This window comes from Prinia subflava, chromosome 4 (genome assembly GCF_021018805.1).
Source record: "Prinia subflava isolate CZ2003 ecotype Zambia chromosome 4, Cam_Psub_1.2, whole genome shotgun sequence".
NCBI lineage: Eukaryota > Metazoa > Chordata > Aves > Passeriformes > Cisticolidae > Prinia > Prinia subflava.
This window is the reverse complement of record NC_086250.1, coordinates 21,072,552-21,100,192: the sequence shown is the minus strand read 5'-3', so window position 1 is coordinate 21,100,192 and position 27,641 is coordinate 21,072,552. Positions and strand designations below refer to the sequence as shown.

The 27,641-nt window shown below is 42.5% G+C and overlaps 1 protein-coding gene across 11 annotated transcripts in view; it reads left to right on the top strand.

The window, feature by feature from the left end:
- The window catches only part of RBFOX2 (RNA binding fox-1 homolog 2), a 170,516-nt gene that overhangs the window by 34,815 nt on the left and 108,060 nt on the right, over nt 1-27,641 (top strand). For 8 of the 11 annotated variants that reach the window (XR_010080185.1, XM_063395788.1, XM_063395789.1 and 5 more), the window contains exon 2: nt 564-614. The exons of 2 other annotated variants lie outside the window; for them this stretch is intronic. Coding sequence is in view for 8 of the 9 variants with exons in the window: in XM_063395788.1 (XP_063251858.1) it covers nt 564-614 (51 nt within the window). In the remaining variant the exon portion in view is untranslated. Of the gene's footprint in view, nt 1-563; nt 615-21,858; nt 22,090-27,641 lie in introns of those variants that run through there. One more of the 11 variants, XM_063395793.1, reaches the window with a different exon arrangement.

Sequence of the window (27,641 nt, the reverse complement as noted above, 5' to 3'; positions counted from 1 at the left end):
CTTCTGGGCTGAAGAAATAAGGCCTAGAGGATTGATTTCCTCTTGGGAGTGTTGAGATATTGCACAGGCTTACTGGGGTATTTGAAGTTACATAGACTGCCTTTTAAGTTCATATTAAACTATTAATATAGCTTTGAAAAGGAAAAAAATGACACATTTACAGCTAATTTTTAGGGAAACATTTCTTCAAGACTGGGCGAGGTGCACAATAGCTTCTGTAATTTTATGGTCAGTTTTCATGATAGTAGATGTGTTTGCATATCAAAATTTTTTTGAAAAGGATCAAAATTATGCATAACTGATATTACAGAGGGTTGAGCAGGATTTGTTTATGCATATTCTATGGCTTTGTTTTTTTTTCTTCTGCACAATTTGGCATGTTCAGATTAAAATAAATTTTAGGTATATTGGCTTACATGGAAAAAGGAAGTTGGCAGAATACTCATTCTTCCCCCATTTCATGCAGGTTCTTGTCTTTGGCTGAGTTAAGACAGACCTGTATTTCCTTGCTTTTTATTCCTTGTAACTCCTACATTCACTCTTTGTTTTCTCTTGTCTTGCAGAACGAGCCTCTGACTTCAGGTTATCATGGATATCCAGCAAGAGACAATCAAGTAAGTGTCTGATTGCAGTAAATGCGTGTGTCTGTGCATCTCTGTACACTTAGGGGTGTTTTGTCTGACAGCTTCCTGGCTGTTGTGTTATGGAGTGGAAATAGTTTTGTTCTACTGTGGATTGTTTGTGAAGACATGATTAATTGAATGGATTTTTATGGCTTCCAGCAGTATGTGGCAAGGTGCCTGGTGGGGGGTTAAATATTATCCACATTACCAACAGGTCAGGAAATTCTTGATTCTTAAAAATGTCATGGCTTAGAATCCCTGTCCTAAGCTCTCACTATATCTCCTTAGTGTTAATGAATGTAGATGTTCAGTGCCAGTACATGCTTCGCCCTGTTTTATACTTACTGCTGTAATTTTGGCATTTGAGGAGCAAAACAACACTGAGTTTTTGTGAGAGTCTGCTTTGCTGGTGGAGTAGGGAATGGCACGTCCTTTTGGGTTGTTTCTAATATCTGTGAACTTGTCTTGCATTCCTTTTAAGTCCTGCAGGGCCCCTGCCCCTTGCTCTTATTGAGGATGCTCTCCTACAGCAGTAAAAATTACACCCTTCAGTGCACTGCATCTGTAAGCATTCTCTTGCCTTCTGACAGAAGACTGAGAAATCCTAGTTGATGAATTTGTACGATAGAAGGAGGAGATGCTTTGGAACAAATGAAATTTAATGGTTGTAAAATACGACTGTCACACATTAAATCTCCCTTCTTCGAACGAAGTTTTTCTCAGTGTTCTGCAGTGCTACTGCAAAGCAGAGTATGAACCAGTGTAGCAGGAAATTAATATGCATGGAAAATCAATAATGCAGCACATTTCAGTAATGAGCAAATAACAAAACTAAAATCAAATTCTTTAATACTCTCAGGTACTGCTATATAAAGAAAGTGATTTTCATCATCTATTGATGAGGTCTGGGTATATATAATAGCAGCTTAATGGGAGATGTTTTTATAAAGGAAGTGCAGCATAGTGCAGCCTCAGCAACTGAAGAGCTTAAATCTTTGGTGCTTGGTATGTGTGTATGAGTTTATAGGAGGAAATTATTCAGAATGTCTTCTGGGATATATTAAACTGCTAACTAGCATAAATAAATTCTACACACTGGGATGCTGTGAGAATTGTGTTCCTACTCTGTCCAAGCTAAGTGAGATAAGCTAGGTTGTGAGGCAGAGCCAGTCATCCTTAAAGTGGTTCATATCTGCTTTTGGTTTTCCCATTCTGGTAGCACCTTCTGTACCCTATTTTGGTGCTTCACTTTACCTACCCATTTAGGTTGCTTTAGGTTGTTTTGATACCTACTAGTACATCCTACTTCACAGGTTTCCTCTTTCTCATCCCCTAAGAATTCTTCTGATTTGAAAGTCCAGAACTGCAATTGCTGGCAGAACAGCATAGATGGGCATGGGAGGCTGTACTACAGCCAGTATGTGAAATGAGAATTACAGCCTGGTTAGCCCTGGGGAGCTCTGTATGGGTGAGGACAGGGAGTAATGAATGTTAGCAAGTGTGTGTATGTATTTCAAATGGCAGACAGCTTTATGGAATTGTCTTGGAGGACAAACAGATGCAGTTTGACTTGTGTGTTTTCATTTAGCAAATGCTTCTAAAAATATTTTTGGCTGTTTTTTGGTTTTTTTTTCTCCTTGCTCTCTACAACATTTCGATTTGTAATAAGTATTTGTCCTTCTGTCTTGCTTGTGTCCCTGAAGCAGCTTAAATTCAGATCTGGTTTTCACTAATGAGGTTTCAAGGCTTTTAGCTAATCTGATTGCGAGCCTCTAACTTGATAGCAGCAGAAAAAGACTTCTGTTGCCACAGGCTGGGGCTGGTGTGGGAGAACCAGCGATGGCTAATCCATCACCTGCCTTTTTGCACTGGGAAAGGAGGAAGTGGTGTGGGGAGAGTGTGTAGGGGTCCTCACCCTGTAACAAAGTAATTATGAGATACAGGAGCAGTTGTGTTGGATTTCCTCAAATTAGGAGCTGGATTTGATGGTGGTGAGGGTAAATCAGTGTATCATGCTCTTCTCCACTGTACATCTTTACTGTAAGTACTTGTACTGTGGTTTTTTCCCCACAGTTTTCTTAAGGAGAAGTAGCAAAGCAGAGCTTATTTTTAGGGCTTTTCATCCTGTGACCACAATAGTCAGATTCTGACTAGCCCTTTCTTTCACTTTATGTAGCATCCTACTCTTTCACTTGTTTGAATGCCTTTTTCGATCCTTCAGGCTCTGAATCCTGTTAATTGCTGGCTGCAAACCTTTCATTGTGCTCTTTTTACACCCTCTAGTGGTTAAATCATACCCAGATGTTCCAGATTATTGGAGTTTTTATTCCTGCCAGTGGAAATATGTGATTGGTTTGAGTTCTCACTTTGACCATTTGGGAATGCTTAGGTCTCCAGAACGGAGTTTATTTTGTATCTTTTCCCAAGTATTTAAGCATTCTGTTGTCATCGTGCCTGGGTAGCAGTACTGAAAGAAATGAGAAGGAGTTCATGTTGAGGCTCTTAGAGCTCTGGATGATTATACAGCCCCCTTGTTCCTCACTTGCCCTGCCAGAGTGCTTCCTTGCTGGACTTTCTGTGATGATAGGACCTGGGGAGCATGTGTGCTAAATAATTATTGTATAGGTTTGCCTAAAAAGAGGCTTTCTGTTGCTGAAGTGTTGCACTACTGGGTCTGTGTTACAGTCCTGTAAGGAGCTGAAGAACTCTTAGGGACTATTCTCAGAATTCAAGGTTTGCTCTGTGGATGCCTAATGCACATTCAGGAATGGCAGGAAACCCTTTCTTTTCCCAGAGATAGGCTGATGGCAGGGACAAAGCCCATAGTAAAGGGAAAAAGAGGGAACATTGGTGTAACATAGTGTAACATTGCTAACTGAGATGAGAACCAAGTCTTTTGGTGAGGAGGGCTTATTCCCTGGGGACTATTCAGGTTTTTTATCTCTCTATTAGGTCTGCCAACAAAATGGTATTTCTTTTTTTTTGTAATCCAAGCGCCTGCCTAAATTGCAGTGAACCAAGACTTCCTTGCTTCACTTCCCAAGCTGTGACAAACAGTTCTGAGGTACTTTGACTTGGTCTCGACATGATAAATGACTGGTACAGCTATACTGATACAGCTTTTACATACAGACAAACTCATCAAGAATACATATTCTTCTTCCTGAAGGCTGTTCTATGCTGACTGTGCCAGCTCATTTTATATATAGCCAAGGCCTATATCATATTGCTCTATTGCTTTTTATGTCCAAAGGTATTAGACATGATATCTGAGATTTGTTAGAGTGCCGAATATTGGCACTTCTGTGGCAGAATTTGGCAGCTGCACAGAATAATTTTGTTCCTCAACAGGAAGCAAAATGAGCAAGAACACCTTGTTTAGCTGCCACTGAAGGGAAGAGAGGAGGAGAGAGAGTTTATGGAAGCAGGAGGTAATTGCATACACCAGAACTGGGTCAGGATGTTAGAGCTATTATATCTCTTCTGTTAAGGAAAGTAATCCTCAGCTAACACAGTGGGTTTGGATACTGGTTTGAAGCCTCTTTTTTAAAAGCTTGTACTTCCTAAGTACAATTCTTATATCAAACCAGACCATTGGCTTGGTGCTAATGTGGTGGAAATATAACCTATCACAAGTGACACTTCCTTCAACAGCTTAATTTCGATGGCTGGTTTTCCATCTGAGCACTCACTAGGCCTGACCTGGTGTTCTCCTGTATGTAGATGAGGCTGCAGTCCAAGGTAGTGGGTGCCTATGGCAACTGCTAGGAACAGCTTTATCAGTATCCTCTCAGTTTTGAGTTCAAGCTTAAGGTGAAATGCTGTTAAATCCTCTCCAATTGTCAGCGTTTTCCCCTGGGTCTTTACTCACTTGCTGCATTGGAATATCTGACGGGGCATCGCAGGCTCCAAGCGGATGTGTGCACTGCCTTCCCTGGGGCCACAGGCTGGTGAGGGGAAACTGAACAGTAGTGGTGGCAGCCTGTGAGAACAGGAAGCCTCCCCGTTGCTTTTTTCCTCCCTATTTGTTTTCTTTGCCCAGTCCCTTCTGATGTGGGGAGTTTGGCAAGGAAGACCTTCATCCTGAGATGTGAAGGGTGTGTGAGAGCTCCCATGGGGAGGCAGAACAGCAGGTCTCCGGGCTTCCTGTTGGAGCTGGCTACACAGAGGCACTGCTGCTCATTGGTGGTCTCTTGGCAGCAAGCAGCAGGGATCTTGACACAGAGTGCAGAGGGGGAAACCTGTCCTCTCTCATCTGTGGTCTGAGACTCCTTCACCTATCTTCATCTTCTCCATTATGTGGATGAAGTGTGAATTTGGGAATATTGCCACAACTTGATTAGCAGCTAAGTGGCCCAGGATTGATTAGGATACCCATCCAAAAAATCTCATGATTTAGTACCAACAGCTCTTTCCATGAAGCAAATAAAAATGTCGTCTTGGAGGAAAATGGCTTGGTCACTTGTTTGTTTTCATTTGTACCATGATAGTACCAACCACAGTCTCTCTAGTGCCCTGCTTGGTCAGTTTTGTAACAAAGACTCCCTGTCTCAAAGTTCAAATCTAAGTCTTCCTGAAAAGTTGTAGTTTTTAATTTGTTTTCTTCCTCGTAACAGACCATGAGAATAAACCCTCCAGTGTGTATGTTATGTGGCTCTGGAACCTGTGAGATGGTGGCAGTGGAAGTGTTAAGTTATTCAGGAGCTAGAAAGGAGCATGGTTTGTGTGTTTTTGGGTTGTTTGTTGCTTACACACCTCATTTAAAAAGTGTATTTAATACAAATTCTTAAACTCAGAGGCAGAGGGAGATTCTAGAGAGGCTCAAATCAAGTTTTAATACCATGCTGTTTGAGGAAATGGGAAGCACAAAGATCATTAAACTTCCGAGATCCTCCATATAAAATGGAGAAGACCAGGCTCAGTGTTCCTGGTACTTTTGAGGAGTCCCTCTTGGCTTGAAAGCAATCAACACAAAATTTGGGATGAGACAAAGCTAAGGAGGGGAAACTGCTCTAAGCACTTTCCTTATGTTTAAAATCAGGTGGATTAGGATAAATCTGCCAAATCTCCTGCATCCTGACTCCTACAGCCTCTCTTTAGGCAAGCAATGGAATGTTTCCACACTGTACTAGACAGGACTGAAGGGATATTCTATTACTGACCTAACTGCAGTGTCCCGTAGAAAATAACAAGCTTCATTTCAGAGAATGTAGTCTCAGCAAAAATGTCCAATGTATTCAGGAGGTGAGAAGCATCTGTGAGGTAGCTGCACACAAAGGGGTTCAAGAGTGTGTGGTGGGAGAACTGCTGGGATGTTACTGCTTCACAAAGCTATGAAGAGTTTGGGCCCGTTCAGATGTGCTTACAGAAAGCCATTTAACACTGCAGGAGGGAAGGAACTTGAGAAGTCCTTTACCAGATTGCATCCAATGCTACTTAAAACTCTCGGTGCATCCAGAAGGTAAAAACACATTGAGAGAGTGAAGAGAGTTAGGTTAAAACAATGTAAATTGTGATATGTGAGAAGGAAAATAAAGAACAGAATGTTTAAAAAACTGAAGCAGGAGTTGGTTACAGATTGAAGTTTAAACAATTAAGGATGAGTTGGAAAAGCAAGATCCCCTGAGTCTAATCTGCTGATACATCACCCCTGAATCCAGAACTGTCTTGGTCAGGTACTTGCTAGATCACTTGAAGCATGATGAGGTGGTTCCTTATTTTCTCAAGCCCAGACTATATCCCTAGGAAGCTGCAGGAATGATACAATAAGTGGGATTAATAAAAAAAAAAAAAAAAAAAAAAAAGAAAGTAAGAAATAAACCACCAAATAACCTGGCTTGTTATAAACCTCCTTTCTGAAATTTCACTCTGAACTAAGTCTCTGTGCTTATATTGGCACATTCCCTGAAATCTCTCCTTTACTTTGTTTAGCTGATTTCCAAACATCAAACCCCTTAAATAACACAGGAAGCACAATGTCTTGCAGTTGACATGAGTCTAGCAATAGATAGCTCTGGCTGTATATGTATTCCCTTTTTCCCTCATGTCTGCTGCCTTTCTAATCTCTGAATACAAGGCAAGGAATCCTTTCCATACAGAGCCCTGAATACCTTCCATAAACATATCCAGTGAATTCCATGCCAGTGCATGTCTTTCTGCTAATCAATAACAAAAGATGATAAAGTAACCATGAGGAAAAAAGGTTGTTAGAGAAGAAATATCTAAGGAGTGCGCCTTATTCAGACACATGGGAAGACTTTCTCATAGTAAGGTCCTGAAGTCCTATAAACAGCTTCTCAAGGGAAGTAACAAATATCTTGCTGATGAATAGTCCGACCAGAGCTCTGGGATTGTAAGGCGTTGACAGGAAATGGGCTTGGATGATGTAATACAAATTCCTTTCATGTCTGAGTCCTCTGATTCAACAATTTCTCATCTGTGCTTAAGGGTTAAAGAGAGGAGATTTGAGTCAGCCTTGGGAGAGTACCAGGAGACCACTTTTTCTCCTGTGATGACCATATGAGTGTTACTCCAGATCTATCTTGGAGATTCCCAAGCCCCTCAGTTCCTTTGGCAAGAGGGACAGCATCTTGTTTAGATTTTCCCTTCTGAATGATTATGCCAGAGTGTGGCATGTGTGTTAGAAATAGTCTGGATCTGTTCTAGGACTAAAACCAAATAGCGCAGAGAAAACAGCCTGTTGATAGCTATGATATCCTATTGAGGGGATGAAAGCAGCTATTTCAGGTCAGACAGAAGGTCTCTGCCTTCCAGAGTTCTGGCTTTGACAGTGTCTAATAGCAAGTACTTAAAACAGAGGGACCAGCGCCAAGATTCGGTGATACTTCCCCTCTGCTCTGCTCTTGAAGCAATCCTGTGGCTTTGAGATTTCCTGGCTATAGATTTTTATTCTTTTTTTAAAGTCACCTGTGATGGATTTATTTTCTTTATTGAATTTCTCTAAATGGTTTCGGAGCCTGTCTAAGCCTTTAGCATCCACAGCATCCTGTGGCAACAAGTCCCTGCGTTAGATTTTTTTTTTTAATGGGAGAAAAGTTCTTCCGTACATTACTAGCTTGAAACTGGGGTGGTTTTAAAGCTCTCGGGTGAGGGGGACTTGGGATCCTCGGCATATATCTATATAGCTAGATATCTATATCTATAGATTTTTTTTTTTTTAACTCTTCGAATAATACCTATGCAGCTGTTATTTCTAGGTACCCAGAGATGCCGCTGCGCAATGCTGACGGACAGCCCGTGCTCTTGGGAGCCTGGGCTCTGGCCGCCGGGCCGTGCCGCGCCGCGCCGCGCCGTGGCGCTGGGCTGCCGGGAGAGGGCAGCCGGCACACGGCCAGCGCGCCCCGCCCCGCCCGCCTCCCGGGCGCGCCGCCCGGCGCTGCCCCGCACGGCGCAGCTCGCTGCCAGGAACAGCACAGCCAACAGCAGGGGACTTGGCCTCTGGCGTCCCGCAAGCGATTGGGGGTGACTTGTCATCGGTGTTTCTGGAACGGCTCTTTTGGGCCAGGGAAACGGTGTTTAGAGGGATGGGGAGAGGGCAGCCCCTTCGTGCGACCTGTGCTGGCGTTTGGTTCATTGGAGAGTCACGGTGGAAAAGGTTTCCACAAAAGTCTTTGATCTGTGAGCAGAGGCAACATGCAGGAGGAGTGTTGGAGAAGGAGTGCTCATAATAGACTTTTAGAGGGGAGCCTAAGCAGGCACTCAGTAGACTTTCCTGGCTCAAGCAGGCTCCTGGCCCGGGCTGGTTTCTTCCAGAGGGAAGGGTGCTGCCCAGCACTGCTGCTGCTCAGAGGGCACTGCCAAAGATGGTCTTGTGCACGCAGAGCCTGTGCTGCAGTGGTGGGTTTTCTCCAATATGCATTCTGCCCATCATGGAATTTCACAGCTTTCAAGTGAATGAAGAGGGTGCATGTGAATAAATACTATTCTTGCACTTTATTTTTTTTGAAGATGGCTAGAGATCCCAAGAAATTCAATTGGTCAGTGTAGTTACAGAATGCTGAAAAAGATCAGATGCTTATGGTCAGATCCTTTACTAAAGGAAATTAAGTCAACAGCAGACATACATTGCTAATTTTTAAGGGCTGATCATGTCAGATCAATTTAGGTTTTTCATTTGACATGGCAGCAGGCCTGGCAGACAGAGAAAGCTACTGGCTTTGGACATAGTCCCAGATGACCTTTACATAAACTAGACAAATGAAAGGTGAAATTAAAAAGGGGCTGAATGCCTCATTGGAAAACCATATGTGGAGCAATTATATCATGGGGTTTTTTGTGTGTGTGACTGATCTGGAGTCTTAACATGGTCTGGCGTGGCTGCTCTGCTGTTCTCTTACTGCTCATCAAAATTGAGGGTAATAAAACAGTGACTGAACATATGTATGTGCAGGGGCTGGCAGCCTTTAGAATGTAGGATTAGAAGTTGGAAAGATCACAGTAACTGCAGAAATGCCCTGTAATCCAACAATGTGGAATTAAACAAAACCAGGCTGTACTAACAAAAGGAACTGTATATGCAATATAAAATGGAGACTAACTGGCTAAGCACTAATATCCAAGGAAAGATCTGGGGTAATAGGAGATAACAAACTGAGTATGTGGTGCTGGTTTTTGTGATCTTGAAAACCTGGAATGCATTTCCAGGTGTGTCAAGTAACTGCAGAAAACAGTTATTCTTTGCAGTTTAGTACAGCAAGTGGAGCACCGTACTTACTTTTAGGCACTTCAGGACGTACACAGGTGAAATCTGGAAAAATGTCCAGGGAACAAGAAAAGGAGCTTCAGAGAGCCTGACATAGTAGGAAAATACCAAGCTTGTTCTTTCTTTTAAAAAAGACAGAGTCAAAATTATGGAGGATGGAGATTGATTATTTACTATGTCCTTTGAAGACAGCTTAATTGGTATCCAGAAAGGCTTAAGTTGGATATTATGGAGTAAACCAACATTTTCTGATTCAGTGTAGTGAAGAAGTAGAAGGGTTATTTAGAGGATCAGAGTTGCAGTTTCTAGGAGTCTGTAATAACAAGTTAGGCAATTCCTGATGGATGTTTGTCTAAACATGCTCTGTGCTGTCTCTGAGCATGAAGGACCTCTTGTCTCTCCTGACCTGTATTTGTATTATTTTATGACAGTCAGAAGCCAGTTGTTACCACTGACATTATTCCACAGCCATATGACTACTTTTTCTCTGTTTTTTGGGGATTTTTTTTTTGTATGTGTCTAAATTGTAAGATAAGCTCTTCTGCTCCTATATGATCTTAAAGGTGCCCAAGATCCTTTCTTTGAGACAGCTGCCTCAGTTCTGTTTCTTCCTGAGCTTGCTTATTACTCAAATGGTGCAGGATATTCAGCATCTCTGAGTCAGTCCTTTGCTCTGTCTCACAGTAATCATATCTACTGTGTATGGGCCTTGGATTGGTCTGATGCTTTGATTTCCCTTTAAGCTCTCTGGTCAGATTTCCATTCTGAATGTGTTTAGAAGAGAGTTTATTATTATTTTTCTTTAATTAACATAAACAAACCCATCCTTGCTACCCTACCTGCATGGAGAAAGGACTGAGAGGATTCAGGAGGAGCATTTCCTCAGGCTGGGCAGTGAGCATGCTTCTACCTGCCTGCGGCTGGGATCTGCTGTGGGAGGGCAGCCTGTGTGCCTTACCTGAAGTACAGCAGCTGCTTCTGTGCCCCTCCCGTGCCGGCTGCTTCAGCGGGACCCCGGGTAAATGAATGGGATTGCTTTTTGTTCTGCAGGCTTCTCCTGCATGGTGAGTGAGCAGCTCTGCACTGGCTGGGGAAGGATGCTGTGTGCAAGCAGCCTACCTCGGTGAGCTATGCAGATGCTCCTGAGAATAGCTGGTGGATGGAAGATGGTTTCATTCTTCTTAGTATTAAGGGAGATGTATTTCCAGCAGTAGCATAATGTTGCTCAGAGCAGGCATTTGCCAGATGGTTTCAGCTCCCTCGAGGTTTTGGGATGTGAAAGGGAAGGGGCCAGGAACACACTTTTGATTCATTCCATTAGTAGATTACTCGGCACTGTCCTGGCTTAATAAGTCTCTTAGATTTCCCAGTGGAAATGGCACATGTAATTCTGCCCGGGTCACACTCTGCACCCCTGTGTTGCAGTTTTCACAGCAGGATGCTGTGCTGCTGAAGGGAACATCTGCAAAGAAAGACTTGGGGGGGGCATGGGGGGTGGCAGGTTATTTTGGTGGAGGGAGAGGTGAGAAAAATCTTTTTAGTAGAAACTGTTAAATAATGCTTGTGGGAGCGAAATAGGTTGTGAGCATCTTCTTGAATTCTGAATTTTGGTGGGGATGCATTTAAAAAATCTTGCAGTGGTAATTTGATGTTAGGAGGATTTTTCCCCCCCTTCCATTCTCTATTAATTGCCAGCTAGATTGCATTTTCCAGGAAGTCTGTGATTAGAGGACAAAGGTGCTCTTCCTGATAAAGGTCAGAGGCTGCTGTCTCCAGAGGCTGTCGATAAAATGATGAGAACTGTCTAACAGATTTTAACCAAAAACCTCAGCAGATGCTGTGCTGCTATTTACTTGGGGGTGAGGGTGGGCAGTCCCCCATGACCTGTCCCTTCCCACCTCTATTTCCAAAGGCCAACCAATTGTTGGGGAGCGGATTTAGTTGCTGCTGTTGCCAACACAAGAGGTTTGTAGCTTACGGCATTTTAGAAGGAATCTGTGTTTTTAACTCTTGGTATGTGTAGATGTCAGTGAGCTGCACTCTGATGTCACAGCAGCACCAAGATGGCTTGCTGCCAAGCCCAATAAAGGTTTAGCAATAGGATTGCCTCTAATGAGACCCACTGAAATTCCTTTGCAGCTGGATTTGGTTGAGGAGACACTTCAGGTACTACCAGCAAACTCATCTTCGCGTTTTCTGGTCCATTGTTCTTGCTACTCGTGGAGAGCGTGGGCTATCCTTTCTTACAGGTCAGGAGGACAGCAGTGGCTCATGCTGGCAACAGTTTGATCCTCATCTTTATTTCTAGGGCACCTGTCACCATAGTCTCTCTAAACTAAAACAGTGCTGCTCATTTCCAAGTGCTTTGGGAACAACATCTTATTTTCCAACCATTTATGGCAGCTAGCTCCAATCCTTTGCAGGGTCTGGAGAAAGACTGACAGGGGCCAAAGGATTAAATGTCATGAGACTTGAGCTTTCTGTTGAAAGCTGAGATAGAGATATTTTACATCCTGTGGTATATGTAGCCGGATTTAGGCTCCTTGGTATTTCCAGTAGAATGGCATTTCGGAACTGGGAGCTGAACTCTGACAGCAGCGTTGTCCCCAGTTGCTGTCAACTTGACCCCAGACAGAGAACTGCTGTTTTTCTTGAGCAGCTGCTGCAGAGCAGAATATGGGAAAAGTGATCGTCTCTGAAATAATTTGAAATATACAGATAGAGCTAGCCATCTGAATTTCACTCAAGAATTAATCTAATCACTGTGTAATATGTTCTTACTGTTTATCCTACCTAAAGGGTAAAGTTAACTACATGAAGCAGAATTTGGAGCATTTGATTTCCTTCAGACTTAGATTTCTGGATACAGCTGACTATCTGTGTACGAATTTCGAGGTTTCTGGGCGTCTCTACTCCAGTTTGCAGTGACATAGCATTCATTAGATAACCATAGCAAGGTCTTTATCTGAAAGGGAATGTGCATTCTTTAGGTCACACAAGGATGAAAAAAGATTGTTCTGGTCACTGTTGCTTTCTGGAAATTTGGGAGCAGGGAACAATTTAATATATTGTTGCTGTGTTATCCAAGTGAGTAACTTCTCCAGCAGTTACCATATTTATCAGATAGCATGGCTATACTTCAAAGCTTAAATTTGCATTCAGCTAAAATGAGACTATATTGCATAGTACCTAGGACACAATAAATGCATGTGTTGACTAGCCATAGTTACTTCAAACCATTCATCTCATCTCATCTAAACCAAGTGTGAGTTGCTACTCACTCAGTTTGTCTGTCTTAGGAATTGGAAGAGTAAGGAGGTTGCAATAATATCTAATGGAAGAATCTAATTTTGCCAGGACTTGATCAGAAAATGCAATAGAATGGAATTCACAGTGCTGTTTGTTTGGGTGTTGCGTTTTTTGGTTTGGTTTTTTTTTTTTTTTTTGATCATGGCTGTCTGTCAAAGAGAAGGGAAGCTGGATGAGTCTTAATGTGAACTCAGCTGAAGGTGTTTGAAGGTCACAGTGCGTGACCCCACGGACTGCAGTCTGTGCCGAAGATCAGATCTGTAGCTGGTCTGCTCCTACAAGAGCCAAAATTCTCCTGATTCAAATCCAATCATTGATGCAAATGCAGTTTGGTGGGACATTTCAAGCTGCAAAACTGTGTGTGTTTTCACTACTCACTGCATGTGAGATCTGTTAAAAGAGAGATGTAGGTATCTATTTGTATGCCTCTTGGAAGTCACATATTAAGTATATACACAAAAAAGACTTTGAAGAATGGATTCTCTTTTGTTTATAAAGTAAGAAATCAGTAGTGTAGTTAGTCTTTACAGATACACACTTTACTAAATTGTCCTATGCCCTTAATTCCCCAAGGGACCAGTCAGATGGAGGGAACTGTTTGCTACAGCCATGAGAGTAATCCAGCTAGATGGCGGTGGCAGAGATATGGTTAAAGAGTGCTTTGCTCAGAATGAGATCAGAAACAGAATTGCATTTCTGACAACTGACCTTTGCTGATCATTGTGAATTGAAGTTGGGGATACTATATTCTATAACTAAAATTTTCTGGTAGCGTTTCTGTCATCTCAAAATCTTCTTCTGTTCTTTATCTATTTATACCTCTTATGCATTATTAGTGCCTTTTACATTTGAACAGTCTGCTGTTCCTTTATGTGGCTTGACAAGTTGCCAATACCCTTGTTGAAATATTTTGCTTTTAGTTCTGCTAATGGCGATTTTGCCTGGGTTTTCTTACTTCTGTTATGTAATGGAAGTGTCTGGAGTCCCTGACGTGTGTTTGGTCTCTTTCCACCCACCTATACTTATCACAGGTTGATGCTATGTTCCACCAAAGTCTTTTAGCAGTTTGGCTTTGTTGTTTTTCAGATGTCATTCAGTGTTTATTGGTGTTACCTCTTCATTAGCTGCAGTCATTCCTTTCTTCTTTGCTGATTATATCCTTGTGCCATTTCCCACACTGAAGCCCTATTTGAGGCATTCAGCTATTTTCTCTTCATTAGGTACATAAGGCTGCTAGGTAAAGTCATGGATTATTCTTCTTCTCAGAGGGTAGAATGAAAGAATGTTATTTGAATAAAAGAAGAAATAAAGCATGTGTGACAATAAGGATTAAAAAAAGGGGCAGAATGTAGTATTTGCTAACTGATTTCTTCCCTCTCATAGGTGTATTTACAATTCAAGGCTTTATTAGTCTTTGAGTCTCTTTAAGTTTAAGAAAATGCATTTTATATCCTTAAAAAGGGACATTAAAACCCAGTTTTCAACCCAAGTGATAAAGGATAGAATTTTATTTCTCTCTCTAGCAACTTTACTATCCCAGGATTTGTAAACTGCTTTCTAAGCCATAGTAAATTAGATCCCAGCAGTACAGGGCCTCTGTAGATAAATATAGTAGCCATTATACCTTAATATAGTCGTATTGCCTAGGAAAATACTACTGTTATTGAAAAGGAATTTGCTCAGGGCAAGAAGGTATCCATTACTTCCTGAATAACTCACTAACATTGTTAACCTTCCTCTGCACAAACAAGCCAGGAGGAGTCCCTTTCTGCAGGATGGTATTACTCTCCATCTGTATTCCCTTTATCATCAACAGACCTAAACCAAATGCCTCTGTGGTCCAGGCAAGAGAGCTGTGCCCTGTCTTCCCCTTTCCCTACTGTTGCAATACTTTTATCTTCATACCCTTTTTTAATTTCTGGGATGTTGCTGTGCTGATGAATCACTGATGCTGTACAGCCACTTGACATGGTAAACACAGAGACAAAAAAAAAGGTGTAATGATGCTGCAGCTTGATTGATGAGATTTTGGAAGCAGTTTCTTCTTGCCACCTGAAGTCTCACTGGTGCCATCAGTTCATCCTTTGTTATAGCTTCCTTTGTGAACTATGAAGAGATGAGTTGTTGATGTAGGAGCTGAGTTGATTTTTTTTAAATTTATGACTCCCCCTTCAGAATCCACAGCCAATGAAATACCCTTTTTAGCACTGACAAGTCTAGGGCACAGAAGAATATTTCTAACCTTTATCAGTTCAATTGAATATTGTACTCCCGATTCCACACTAAAAATAGACTTTTGTTGTGATTTGATGCTATGTAATAGTTTTCTGCTACTTTATAGAGAAACTGAAGGGAGATCAAACTTCTTTCCCTTTATGAAGGCATTAAGGCAGTTATTAGCTAACCAAACTTTAAAAAAGATGTATTTAAATACCAGGGTTGGAACTTGCTCTGTTTGCCTCTTACAAGTATCTGAATAGATTTGCTGTATGGCAGTTCGGTGTGGACTTCATATGATCCATATGCGATAGAATGCAGAAGATACAGCCTGAAAATCAAGCCTAGGGTGGCAACACAGCAGCAGAGAAGCTTTTTCTTATGTAGATGTTCAGCTTGCTAGATTCTCCTGAGAAGGCATTGGAGGATTGCAGACTTTGCTCTTGGTCCACCACAGTAAGGCTGACAGGTAGAATTCATGGAAATTCCCACTTGGCTGCACAAACTCATGTTTGCTATATCCTGGGAGTGGCTGCACAGTCATTCTGTTTCTGCAGATGAGTGCCCAAACTGGAGCTGTGAGAATTCCTTAAACTAAATGTTTGCATGCTCTTCAGTGTTTAACTTTGAATTCTCTGGCTTCACAATTTAGTTTTGTTCATGTGGGTGTTCTTGGTTTTAATTTATAAAAAGTATATTTTTGGGAACATGTTTTCAGTGAGGTACCTTTCCTAGTTACTGAGCTTTTTTTTTTCTCTTGAAGAATTGACAGTGTGTTCCTGAATAGTGCTCTTGAGCATAGTTGTGAGGAAAGGAAAATCCCAAACAAACTCGAAAAAGCTTTTCTTGGTATTCATTTCTCTTTTTTTATTCCTTATGTACTTGAATGGTAAGCCTATGAATTGAGATCTCCTGAAGTTTATTTAAGGATTTGAATTTAATTACTGTGATAAGTCAGTGACAGGAAGTCCTTAAAAATTGTTGGGTTTGTTTGCATGTCAGGGTGTTTTATTGTTTCAGTCTTTCTGCTTTTTGTGGAGGATGAAGTAGCCCTTGATAGGTTGCTTTTAAATAAGTAGTCTCTTTTCTGAAGCCTCTCACTGTGCCATACATGCAGAAGAGAAAACAGGGAATCCAGTTTTCCAGTAATGAAATGGGTTGCTATATAACAAAATGTTGGTTTTTTTTCTTGTAATATGCCAAAGTTTGGCTTATTTGCTTGGCAAAACATCTGAGTGGAACTGTGGTATTTTTCTGGATGACTTATTGTATGCACTTTGTATTCTAGCTTCCTTTCATAAATAGGATAATGCAGAGCGAGGCTTCCTGGAGTCCTTTCGGATGCTGAGAGGAAATCTACCTTGTGGCTCAGAAATTCAGATAATCAGAGATAATCCAGGATCCTGAGCAGAGGCAGTCTCACAAATGAGCAATACTCTGCCGCCAGAGTAGTCTCTAGTGGCACCCAAAGGAGCAAACCAACCTCAAAGAAGATCCTCTTATCTCCATAGGAGCTGCATACATGCCCAGGGCTGCCTTCTGTGCCTCTCCCCAGATAGCTTCCAGCCCCATCTCTAATCTTCTTTCAAAAAACCAAAACAAACCCCAAATAAAAATCACCCAATCCAACCAAATAAAACCCCCCAAGACACAAGGCATGCCCAAACCCACAACTAGCAGAGGTCTGATTCTCCTGTTCTCTTCCCGGGACCTTCTGCTGGAGTCTCTGCTGGAGATAAGCTATGGAAAGCACCCAGTGAATTGGAGAAACTTCCTTTTGGGCGCCATAGAGCATGTCGCTTTTTTAACTCCAGTCATGGTTGATGGTTCTTGAAATGTTTGCCATGGTAGGACAATGATTGAGTCTCCATCTGCAGTCTGAATCCAGCTTCAGCATAAAATGTGGACACTCAGTGTGGCTTTTGGCTGTGAGGAACTGCTTTCCTTCAGTTTGAAATTAAATTTCCCTCTTCAACCTGCTGTAATCTCATGCCTTCAGTGGTAGCTCTGCTTTCCTGATGCAGTCTTCAGGTATGATGGAGGTTGGCCAAACTCAGCGAGCAGCACCAAGGCTTTAATAACAATGGGCTGCAAGAAATGCCTGCATTTGCAGTTGCTATTGAGTCACACACTTGTGGCCTTATGGCAGGTTTAATGTTAGTGCTGTAGTTAGGGCTTATCAGAGCTCCAAGTGCAGGTGATGCAGTTCAAAGCAGACTGCAGACTTTCCCGAATGTCCACATTTGAATATGTTGGCAGCTGTAGTACAGTTAAAACCCACTTGTTATCTGGTTACATCCCTTTTGTTTGCAAGCTCGAGCTAGATAAGAGAGCCACTGTTTGTTGGGTAGCTGTTAGAACATCTTCCTTAGTTACTGCTGGAATGGAAGGCATTTTTTTATCACAGACTGCAACAGCTGACTTTTCTCCAAATATAGAACAGAAATACGTATTGAATGCTTTGGCTCTTTCTTCAGTATTGCAAATGTTTCTACCTTTTCCCCATAGTAGCAGATCAATGCAATTGCTGGGGTTTCTATTCTTAAGAAGCTTTAAAAGTACATTATCATCTTCCAGCTCTGACTATGGATTTTACCTCCTGTCGCTAGGATTCCCGTATAAATTTTATTTTTTCGTGTTCCAATTTCCTTTCTATTTTCTTCTCTCAGCTTTTCTTTTTTTTCCGCTGCGAGAATATATACAAGTGTTCAAGTGCAGAGATGTGACGGGAAGCCCAATAAGCAATCTGTCTGTCTAGGAAAAATATGCCATTGTACCTCTGGTCCCACTTAAGTGCTGAGTATGTACGTAGGTGCATTGGTTTGGTCTCTATTCTCCTTACACATATCCAGATGCAATTGTTACAATCATTTTAACTAAGCTACCACTAATTTATATTTTTACAATTGATTCCTCTTTTCTGTCAAGATAGAATCTAATATGGACTTACTCATTTTCAATGTAACACTTCCTGAACTAAGAAATTGTTTTCTCTAATTATCAGTCTGGAGGGTATTCTTTGACACCAGCCCCCCTATGCCTCCTGTGAGTGTTGTCGCATTAGAAATTCCAGATGATCAGATGGGATTTTCCCTCTGTTATGATGAGGTGCTCATCTAGCCACTCATCCTGTGTGCTATCTAATATGATTTCAGTAGTGTGTAGCAAACACACAAGCTTGTACCCTGTCTTGAGCTTTATCTGCTAGAATGTTAATCCATGAGCATTTGAAATCATATGCCTCTGAGACACAATCAGCTGGAAACAGATAATGTCTCTTTGAAACTGTGCGGTGCCCATTCCCTGTTTGCCCACTCGGATCTTTCCTAAATAGGCTAGAACTTTCTGTAAATTATTTTTTAAGCATTTGTCTTATTTGAAACTTATATACCAGCAGTATATTTGGGCTTAATTTATGCACATAACTGAGTAGTCACAATAATTCTTACATGTAATTAGGCTTTTGATACTGGTACACAAACACGTAGATTTTTTTTTTCATTTTTCCCAGTGTCTCTTATTTTTACAAATACCTTTATACAGATTAAATAGGAGGTTACTTGCTCCCTTTTTTCTCTTTCCCCTTTTGTTATTTGCTAAGACTTTCCTTGCTTCTCTAACAAGAATTAAAGTCTTTGTAGACTGCTTTTTTCCCCTTTCACTTTGATTTACACAACAGCCTCCCATCAGAGAAGAGGGACCAATGTTTCACTAGGCTACAGCTCTCTGAACAATTTTCTCATAGCTTGGTATATATTAACTTTAAAATCTTTTCCTTTCTACTTTTAATCCTTTCTGAGACATGAAAGATCCTTAAAAGATAACATGTATTTCCACACACAGCAGCCTTTACAAGCTCCCTGACACATATCCTGTAAACCACTATTGTTAGGATTATGGCAAAGCATTTGCAGAGGATTCTAGCTACCAGTGTCAGCAGCCTGTCTTAGTCATGTCTATCTTTGTTTTTCTGGAATAAGATGCATTGACATACTGTTGTTCTCTTGTTCCTTAGAGAATATTTTCATGGTTTTTCAGTAGAAATTCTTCAGAAAAAAATGTCTTGTATGGGTACTTTTTACTAATGTAGTTGAAAAATCTGAAAAAAAAAAAAAAAGCAAGACCTAATGAAGACCTAATAACTCATCTAGTTGTTCCTCCCCACTCCCCCAGTTGTATCAGTCAAACCAAATCTTTTTCTGGTAATCTGAGGCTAAAATGGTACTGTTACCACTGCTGCAGCTGTGGATAGTCGTGGGTATGGTCTTTATGTTCTTCATGTTGATTTGAACCTCTGGCAGCAGCAGCTCTCTTGAAGCAGGGTGGTTGTGCCTCTCAAGTCCTCCCACAGCCTCATTTCCTGACCTGTCGGGGTACTCCTCTCGCTGCTTGAGAATACTGGGTGTTGAGAAACCTGCTCTTGCAGTTCATCAAACAGGGCTCCTGCTCCAGGACAAAGGTATTGCATCACCAGAAGTCTGCTGCTCTCAGTAATCTTCTCATGTGCCTTCCATGGAGAGGTGGTAGCCTTGAAGCAACAATGGCAAATAAATTTTGAGGTAGTATTTAGATGATCAAGGTTCATGGGTCTTGTTTTGATTTGGAGGTTGAATGTGACCTGCAAAATGTGGAGTTGCTGGGATGATTTGTAACAAGCCTCAGTTGTTGAAATTAATGAATAGGCTTATTCTGGAAGTTTTTATTTCCTTTCCCTAAAGGTGGCCTAGAGGATGAGAGCTTGAGGAAGGAGAAGAATTGTTTTTCCTTTTTTTTTCCCTTTTCGTACATTTTTAATTAGGGAAGTTTTTAATAACTCCCCAGCTTAGTTTTAATACTCATCCTTTTCAAGTCTTTTATAGAAATACATATGAAGTAGGATTTACTTGGGTTTGCTCACCTGGTCCACATCTTCTCACTTTCTCCCCTGCACACAAGGAATCTCAGCTTTCATTAAAATGACCATAGGATCATTTTTGAATTGTGATTCTGGATCAGAAGAAAACCTTGAAAATGCCATCAAGGTTATCTGGTGCAGAAATGTCTGCTTTAGTCTGCAGGCTGGCTGAACTAGTCGCTGCTGCTGGTGTCACCCTGCTTCAGAGATGTTAACAGAAGTGTCTAATCGTGATGCAAATGTCAGCATTCTGTTTCACTCCTCTCAGAGCCTTTGAAAACAGGTTTGTGGATCACATGCTTCGCTCTTTGAAGACTGTGGTGCATAGGCTTTGGTACAGTAAGTGATTTTTAGGAACATTGCTTTTCACCTTCTCAACCTTACCCATTGCACAAAAAGGTGAGAGCAGATGGGAGACCTGAGCAATGCCATAATGGAACAACCTGTGCAATCCCAGCTTTCTGGAGGAGCTCTTTCTTGCTCCTTTCCCTGAGCAGCAGGGCTTGGGTTTTCTGGGCTGGAAAGTCAAGTGTCGTCTTGCTTGTCTTTAGCTAGCAGATCCCTATGACTGCTGTATCCTGGTAATGGGAATAAGCATTTTTTCCAGGCTTCTTTGTGGGACTCCAGTGGTAGTCACGTATTTCCTCAGAACCCATCGGCATCCCATGTGCTCAGGCCTGTTCCTGGGACAAGCCTGCTTTGGGGTGTGTCTGTGGCTTGCTGAAGGCCAGGGGAACCCGGCAGAGTGTGGAGCACATCTGGGGTGTCTGGGCTGGCTGTGACAGGAGGCCCATCCATTTGTCACCGCGTGTACACAGGGCCTGACTCGTGTGGAGCCCAGCACGTGCTTTGCTCCAAGCCTCCTGAATTGCATTTAAGTAATCTGTAAGTAGAGGAAGCAGAGGTGATATGTGGAATAGCACCATTTCTATATCTTTAGCTGAGATAAAAATATTTCTTCAAAACTCATTTCCAAGGAGACCAGTGCCTCAGTGAAAACACTTTTTAATTTCTTTTTTTTTCTTCCCCATTTGAGATGAGGCCATATTTAACTTAGCATTTGGAGCCTGGCAAGGAAAGTCAATTCTTCATTTTGAGGCGGGAAGGGAAGGGGGCGAGAAACCCGTTTCCCTAGTTTGGAAGAGTAGTTTAACTGATTAATGAGATGCGAGGTGACACTCATCCTGTGGCATCGGGCACGGGGGATGGGACGAGGATTTGCTTGTGCGGGGAAGGCTTGCTGGTGCTTGTCGAGGGAACTGGGGCGAGCGTCTTTTTCTCAGCGCACCTTTCCTGGGGCTGCCGCCCCACCGGCAGAACTTTGCAGTCCTGAAATTGGAGCAGGCTGGGAGTGCAGGGCTGTGAGGGTACTTGCCCCAGTCAGACGTGGGGGAAAGCTGCCTCCAGGCAAGTGGGAACCCGATACACTCTGAGGAACTGGAGCCAGCTGCCGCTTTCCCTTTAGCAATATGCAAGTCTGTAAAATACTCATGTGGAGCCACCTGCGAAAGCAGATTAACCCCTTTATCTGTGTCACTTCTTTTCTCCAGCTCACGCCGACAGTGGTTGTTCTTCCTGAGAGAGCTCCAGGGCTGGCACACACGGATTTTCTCCTTAGCTTCAGGATCCCCGTAGTTATGCTCCTTGATGCCTGTCAGTGGTTAATGATTAAATACAGCTACTGAATTGTGACCGAATTTGGGGTGTTGAGTAAGGGTGTCGATGAAGATGAGCAGAACCTGCCTATGACACCCCACATGGCTCCTGCATCTACGGATGATTCCTGGAGGAGCAATTAGTGGGTGGGGGAAATGGGTCCTCACCCCCCAGTGACCTTGGAGGACAAGGTTTTGATCTGCTTCATTTACAGCAACAGTTCCCTTTTCTAAAGTAAGTGCTCTCCAGCACTGGGAGCTGGGCTGCATTTATTACTAACCCCACCCATCCCTGCCTCTTGCAAGAATCTTGTGAGGCCGAGATTGTGTTTTTAGAAGCAGAATGACAGAGAGAAATTCCCTGGAGGCGAATGCAGAGTGTGTGCTGTGCATGCCAGTACAGACACACGGGGCTGGGAACTCCCAGGGAGAGATTAAGTGCGAGAGAAGAGCGCAGAGCAGCCAGAGCTGGAGGAGGGGGGTGGAGGAGGCGAGAGGCTTTCTAAGCCTCAAATTGAGCCGTTCGGATTTTTTTTTCTTTAAGAAAATAAAACAAAAACCACCGTCAACCAACCTCGGTCTCGACAGTCTTACTGAAGTGCCTCTTGTGTTGCCGGATCATCTCACTGCTGGGTTTGAAGGACCCAGGCTAACATGATGTACCTCTGGGTGAGTAGGAAGCGTGTGTGAGGGCTTGCACACTTTGCACATATAAGGAATGGAAAGCTGAAGGACTCTGCACTAACGTGAGTGGCCTTCACTGTTGGGCTTAGCTCTCTGCAGCCTTTACTCACTGTGGGCTAGTTTTCCCTTTTAAAAAATAGTATTTCGAGCAAGTACTATTAACTGGGTATCAAGCAAGCTTTTCCTGTGGTTATAAGTGCCTCTGGAGAGAGCAGTTTTGGGCAGGTGCTTTGGAAACAAAATTTTTTGTATAATGCTGCTCACTGTCTGCCAACTGAGAGACCTGTGTATATATATATATATATTTATTTATACATAAAGCTGTTCCCATGTGCTTCTGCTTTATGGGATTTTTGGTGTTACTGAGAGACATCCCAGGTAGTGAAGAAGTGCTGCTGAAAGGGGTGTGTGAGTCTCTGGAGGCTAGAAGAGGAGCAGGAAGGGGTTAGATAGTTTTGCAGCTTGGGACTTTGAGGATGGGGGGAGAAACTCTTTCAAGAAAAGATGGATGCAAGGTTGTTTTTCCAGAAGTGGCACAGTTACTCAAGTTTCTGGTGGAGTATGGAAAATAATGTCAGGATAAAACGTGTAAAGTGTTACATAGATTCAGCAAGCAAAGTAATAGCTTATACAAAGGCATATATATTTTCAGCCTTTGAGCAAGGACTGGAATTTCCACTGGATCAGTCAGCTTTTAGACTGCTCAGCCATCAATGTGTAGTTTTGTCTGCTCCTGGGCACCCTTGAGATCAGCAGTTTGCCCTTGGGTTTCTTTACCCAGATATGTGAGGTAAAGAATAGTTTGGTCCCAAGATTTAGGTTTGTTTGTTTTTTTAAAGACCCTTGTTTGTTTTTGGTTTGATTTATTTAAAAAAAAACAAACAAAAAAACAACACTCAGAACGAGAGGGCTCTTTCTGCCTCTGGCTGCTTTGAGTCCGGCTCCCCATCACTCTCAAGAACAAACACTGGTTTATTTTAGCAACAAAGCAAGCCTTGGAACCCAGGCAGAAGGATTTGATGTCCCTCCTTTGCACATACACATACCTTTGTTGCAGGGTAACCTGATTCTGCAGAGGGGTATGCACATTTGTCTGGTTTTGTCCAGCAGGCCTCACTGTCAGGCACGTCCACCTTCTTTGCTCAGCCCCTTGACACAGCCTAATGTGTTGGACCCCCATTTGGGGTGCTGGTTTTTAGGGAGAAATACTGGGCAAGACCCATGGTTCAGCTAAGATTTGTGCTTGGTTTGGTGGGTGGGGTGAGAGGAGAAGTAATTCAGCCAATGCTGCTGCTGATCTTCGATAAGGAATAAAGTATGGAGATGTTCCGTACTCTGCTGAAATGAGGAGGATGAGTGTGGGAGCAGAGGAGAGCTGCCCTGCTGTCTCACCTCCTGTGCTGAGGGGTGTGTGAGCACTCTAGTATAAAATAGACAGCCTGCCTAAAGACCAGCTTTGGCCCAAAACATGCAGAACTGACCTGGATTCTTAAAAGAGGGTTGAGTTTTGGGATGCTTACCAATGGATGAACCTCATGGGCTGCTGCTTCAGCTTACACCCTGAACTTCAGGCAGCACTACTGCTGTGTTTCCTTTGCACTTCAACTTCAGAGAAGTGGGGAAAATAAATATTAAATGCTTGAATAGCTGAAGGAGGTTTAAAGGCATCATCTGGGTACTCTGCCATGATAATTTAAAAAATTAGTGAATTTTTGCTATCTAGATATGATCTTTCCCTTCTCAGTACAGTTTACACTATTATTTTTGGGGAATCTTTTCCTTGGACCTTTCAGGGACCTTTTCCTCCATGCACGTTTATGTTTCTACTTTAAGCTCTTTTATCCTGACAGGCTACATAACCTTTATCGGTGACAACAAGGAGCCTCAACTGACAGATCTGGTTTGGTGTGGGGTTTGTTGTGCCTCGGCTGTGCCAGTTTCTTGCTTCCCTGCTCACAGGTTCCCCTCTGCCTCTAATTCTCTTCTTGTTGCCTGTGCTATCTTTTTTCTGTTCTGTGCCTCTTGTCCTTGGAATGTCAGGACTCCAGTAGATGCATGGAGATTTGTACTGAGTCATTCCTTAATTCAATGCATGAAGCTACATTAATGCAATGTTAAATTTGAGGTTTTAAATATGCAAGTCCTGAAATCCAGAATTAAGATTCCCACAGCAACCATTATGTTTCTCCCTCCACCCCCCAGGGATGCCTGTTACAGAATTATCTTCTTTGAAGAGATTGTGCTATATTGAGTGCTGTCAGGTTTGACAAATAGTAAAATAAAAGAAGAATGCACCTTCCTCTGCAGCTGTGGTGTGGGTACTGAGCCCAGACATACAGGCTACCTGCAACATCACAGTCCCTGATGATAATGCTGTCTCTGGAATGAAGTGGTGGTGTAGCTTTGGTTCAGTCTGACATTCCTGCTTGCTGAACTGTATTCCCTCGGGTGAAACTTGTTGCAGGATACTCTTAAATATTTGAGAACCTTGTAGACTGCAGGAGATTGTAGGCTGTGGAGAGCTGGAGAGTAGGAAAATTAAAATATCTGTTGTGATGACCTAATGCTTGGCATTGTGAGTGAAGGCAGCAGACTATCTGTGCCATTAAATATCAAGAGAGACTATTTATCTTAACACTTTCGTTGTGTAGGATGCAGTTGTATAAAGTCTTTCTGAGGCAGAGATGATATGATAGTCTCTCTGATGTTGCAAACTGTTTGAGAGTATTGTCAGTGTTGCAACTCAAGGTGGGTATTTGCCTTATGGATAGGAGGTGCATATAGGAGTTCTGTTTTTGCAGGCAAGTGTTTTGTTTGTGAGGGACCATCTAACTTCAGTTTTGTCTCTTCTCACACTCATCCCCATTTGTGTGCAGCTGTCTGGGCCCTTGAATTGCTCAAGAGAGCTCCTAGTCATCAGTTCTCTAAATGGGAGATGGGTAATTTGGGCTATGAAGGCAAGAGGGTCTTTGTGCTGAGGGTGATCAGGAATGACAACACAGGGGCAGGTGTTTTGCTGGTGACAGCCAGGAGCAGAGTGGTTTGAAGGTGAGAAAAGCATTCAGCCTTTTACTGGATGAGAAAGACTGATTTTTTTCATTTATGAGCAGATGAATCTTTGTGTACTGTGAGTCATGAGATATAATCTAGAGTCATTTCATTCCAAGTATTTTCTGAAGTGCATGATGTGTTCTGAGAGTTGCATGTATGCATGTTGCCTTGTTGGAGATCTGTTGTTACAAGAAAGGTTGAAAGGAAGGGGCAGAAGCCCTGTGAAGCAATTTATCAATCATCCTTCTTCTGTGCTCAAAGACAGCTGAAACTATCAAAGGCAAGAGGGACCAAGGTAAGGGAGGTCCATGCTGTTGCTAGGCTTCTGGTAGGAAAGCACCGGATTCATCACTGTGTTTACAGCAGCTATGGATAATTTCCTCATTTCTCGCAGCCATGTACAGAGTACATGCTGAGTGTTTGTCAGAGGGCTGGCTGCCTATTGCAACAAAAAATAATTTCTTTCTCTAGAGCATTATGAAAATTAAGATCTTACCTAGACCCACTAATTACCATGCAGCAAGAATAGGGCTAGTAAGCTTGCCAAGCTCATTTTGATTTTTTTTTGTTGGTTTTCTTCCTGACCTGTCTTTTACTTGCATTTTTGTCACTTAAAAGTCTCTCTTTGCATTCACTGGAATAATTTTTCCCTCTAGGCTCCGAGCTCATCAGCTTTACCACCAAGGGATTGGAAACCCAACTCTGCTGCCAAACTTGAGTCTTAGCAACGAGCTCTTCCTCACGCCAGGTCTTTCTATTATTTGTTTGGTCGTTTTTCATGAGAGGTAGCTAGTGCCAGTGAAAAGTATGAACATTACGGCATGGTTTTCAAAGCATGCATTTGATAGCAGCAAAACAAATGGTTATCCAGGGAAAATTGCCTCCCTGCTCTGTTCTGGTGCAAAGCCTGGGGCAGCTCTTGCTGGGGAAAGTCTAGCTGTGCCTCTAGGTCTTTGTCTGGAACCTGTTTGGTCGGCATGGCTAATGAGCGTCAGCCATCACCCAAAGCTCTGACAGGAGGGAGAGCGCAGGTGGTGCGTGTGGTGTGGTCACTGCTGAGAGAGGTGGAGATGGAGTTGCCTCTGGGAGACTGTGGCTGTGAGGATGTAGAAAGGTTTTCCTGAATGAATGTTAGAGGTCACGTCTGGGTGAATTTCTGTGAGTATGTTAAAAGACATTTTGTGTTAATACAAACACTGATATTTGGATTCTTGATCTGGAGCAGAAAAGCCCTGGAAAATCATAAAATAGAGCTCATATGAAAATCCTCGAGCTAGTAGCCTGTAAGCTGAGTCCCCAGCCTGCAAGTCCCTGCAGTGCCATGCTGTGGCATGCATACGTAGCAGCTTGAATCCAGAAGTAATATGGTTATGTTTGTCCAGCACTGCAGCTGAGATAATGAGTTCTGCTGCTCGATAAAGTTTATTCGCTTTGGTGCAGCACCTCATGAACATGGTTATACTGCTTCCACACTCGAGCTGCTCGGTGCACAGCTGGGTTGGGGATGTCTGCATTGCATTCCTCTGGGGCTTTATGTGACAAAGCAACTTGAATCTATTTGCATCTAGGGTTTTATACAGGCTTTGGAGATTTGGGAAACAGAAAAAGAAGAGTGTATGAAAGAGATTGTATAATGTGACTGCCTGTGTTATTAAAGGACTAGAATTGATAATCCAGGTGGTCTTTTCCAATTCTATGTTCCTGCAAGCTTGTAATCGTGGAAGATGCCAAGGTCGCTACTGAGACAAGAAAGCCCAGTGCAGTTCAAAATGAGAAGCCATTTCAAATCAAGGTACTGGCTTCAGAAGATGAAGATTCAGGATCAGAATGCTCTGTTCTGTAGGCTACAGTGTTTTATCTGGTTTTGTGTAAATCAGGTGTACAGCACATTTCCATCACATTCAGGAATTCCCTTCTCTGATGAGTCTAAACAAAAGGGTTAGGGAGATGTACTCTTGCTCAGCTGGTGTATTTCTCCAGTGGCCCTTCTGCCTGACTGCTGTATTCCCACCTGTCCAAACAGTGGTGAGCACAGGGGACTCTGTTGGCTGTAAGCCTGTCCAAGTCTTGGAAGGCTGACAGAGGCTGGGTCCTGTTTAAGTTAGTTTTTCACAAAACAGCCTATTTATATTGGAAGGAGGAGAATAAACCGTAAGAGAATAAGGAGAGAATAAATCTCAGCCTTCATGATTTCCAGCTGAAAGCTTGAGAAAGAGCTCAGATAATAGCAATTTGAGACTGAACATCTGTGTTTCCTGCACTTCCTATGGTGCTTATTTGCTAATCTTAATTCCATTAGTGACGGAACTTTACTGTTTTCACAGAATCACAGAATTCTTAGGCTTGGAAAGGACCTCGGGAGATTATCTAGTCCAATCCCCCTGCCAATGCACAATCACTTAAAGTAGGTGACATAGGAACATGTCCAGATGATTTTGAATGTCTCCTGAGAGGAGGGCTCCATAACCACCCTGGGCAGCCTGTTC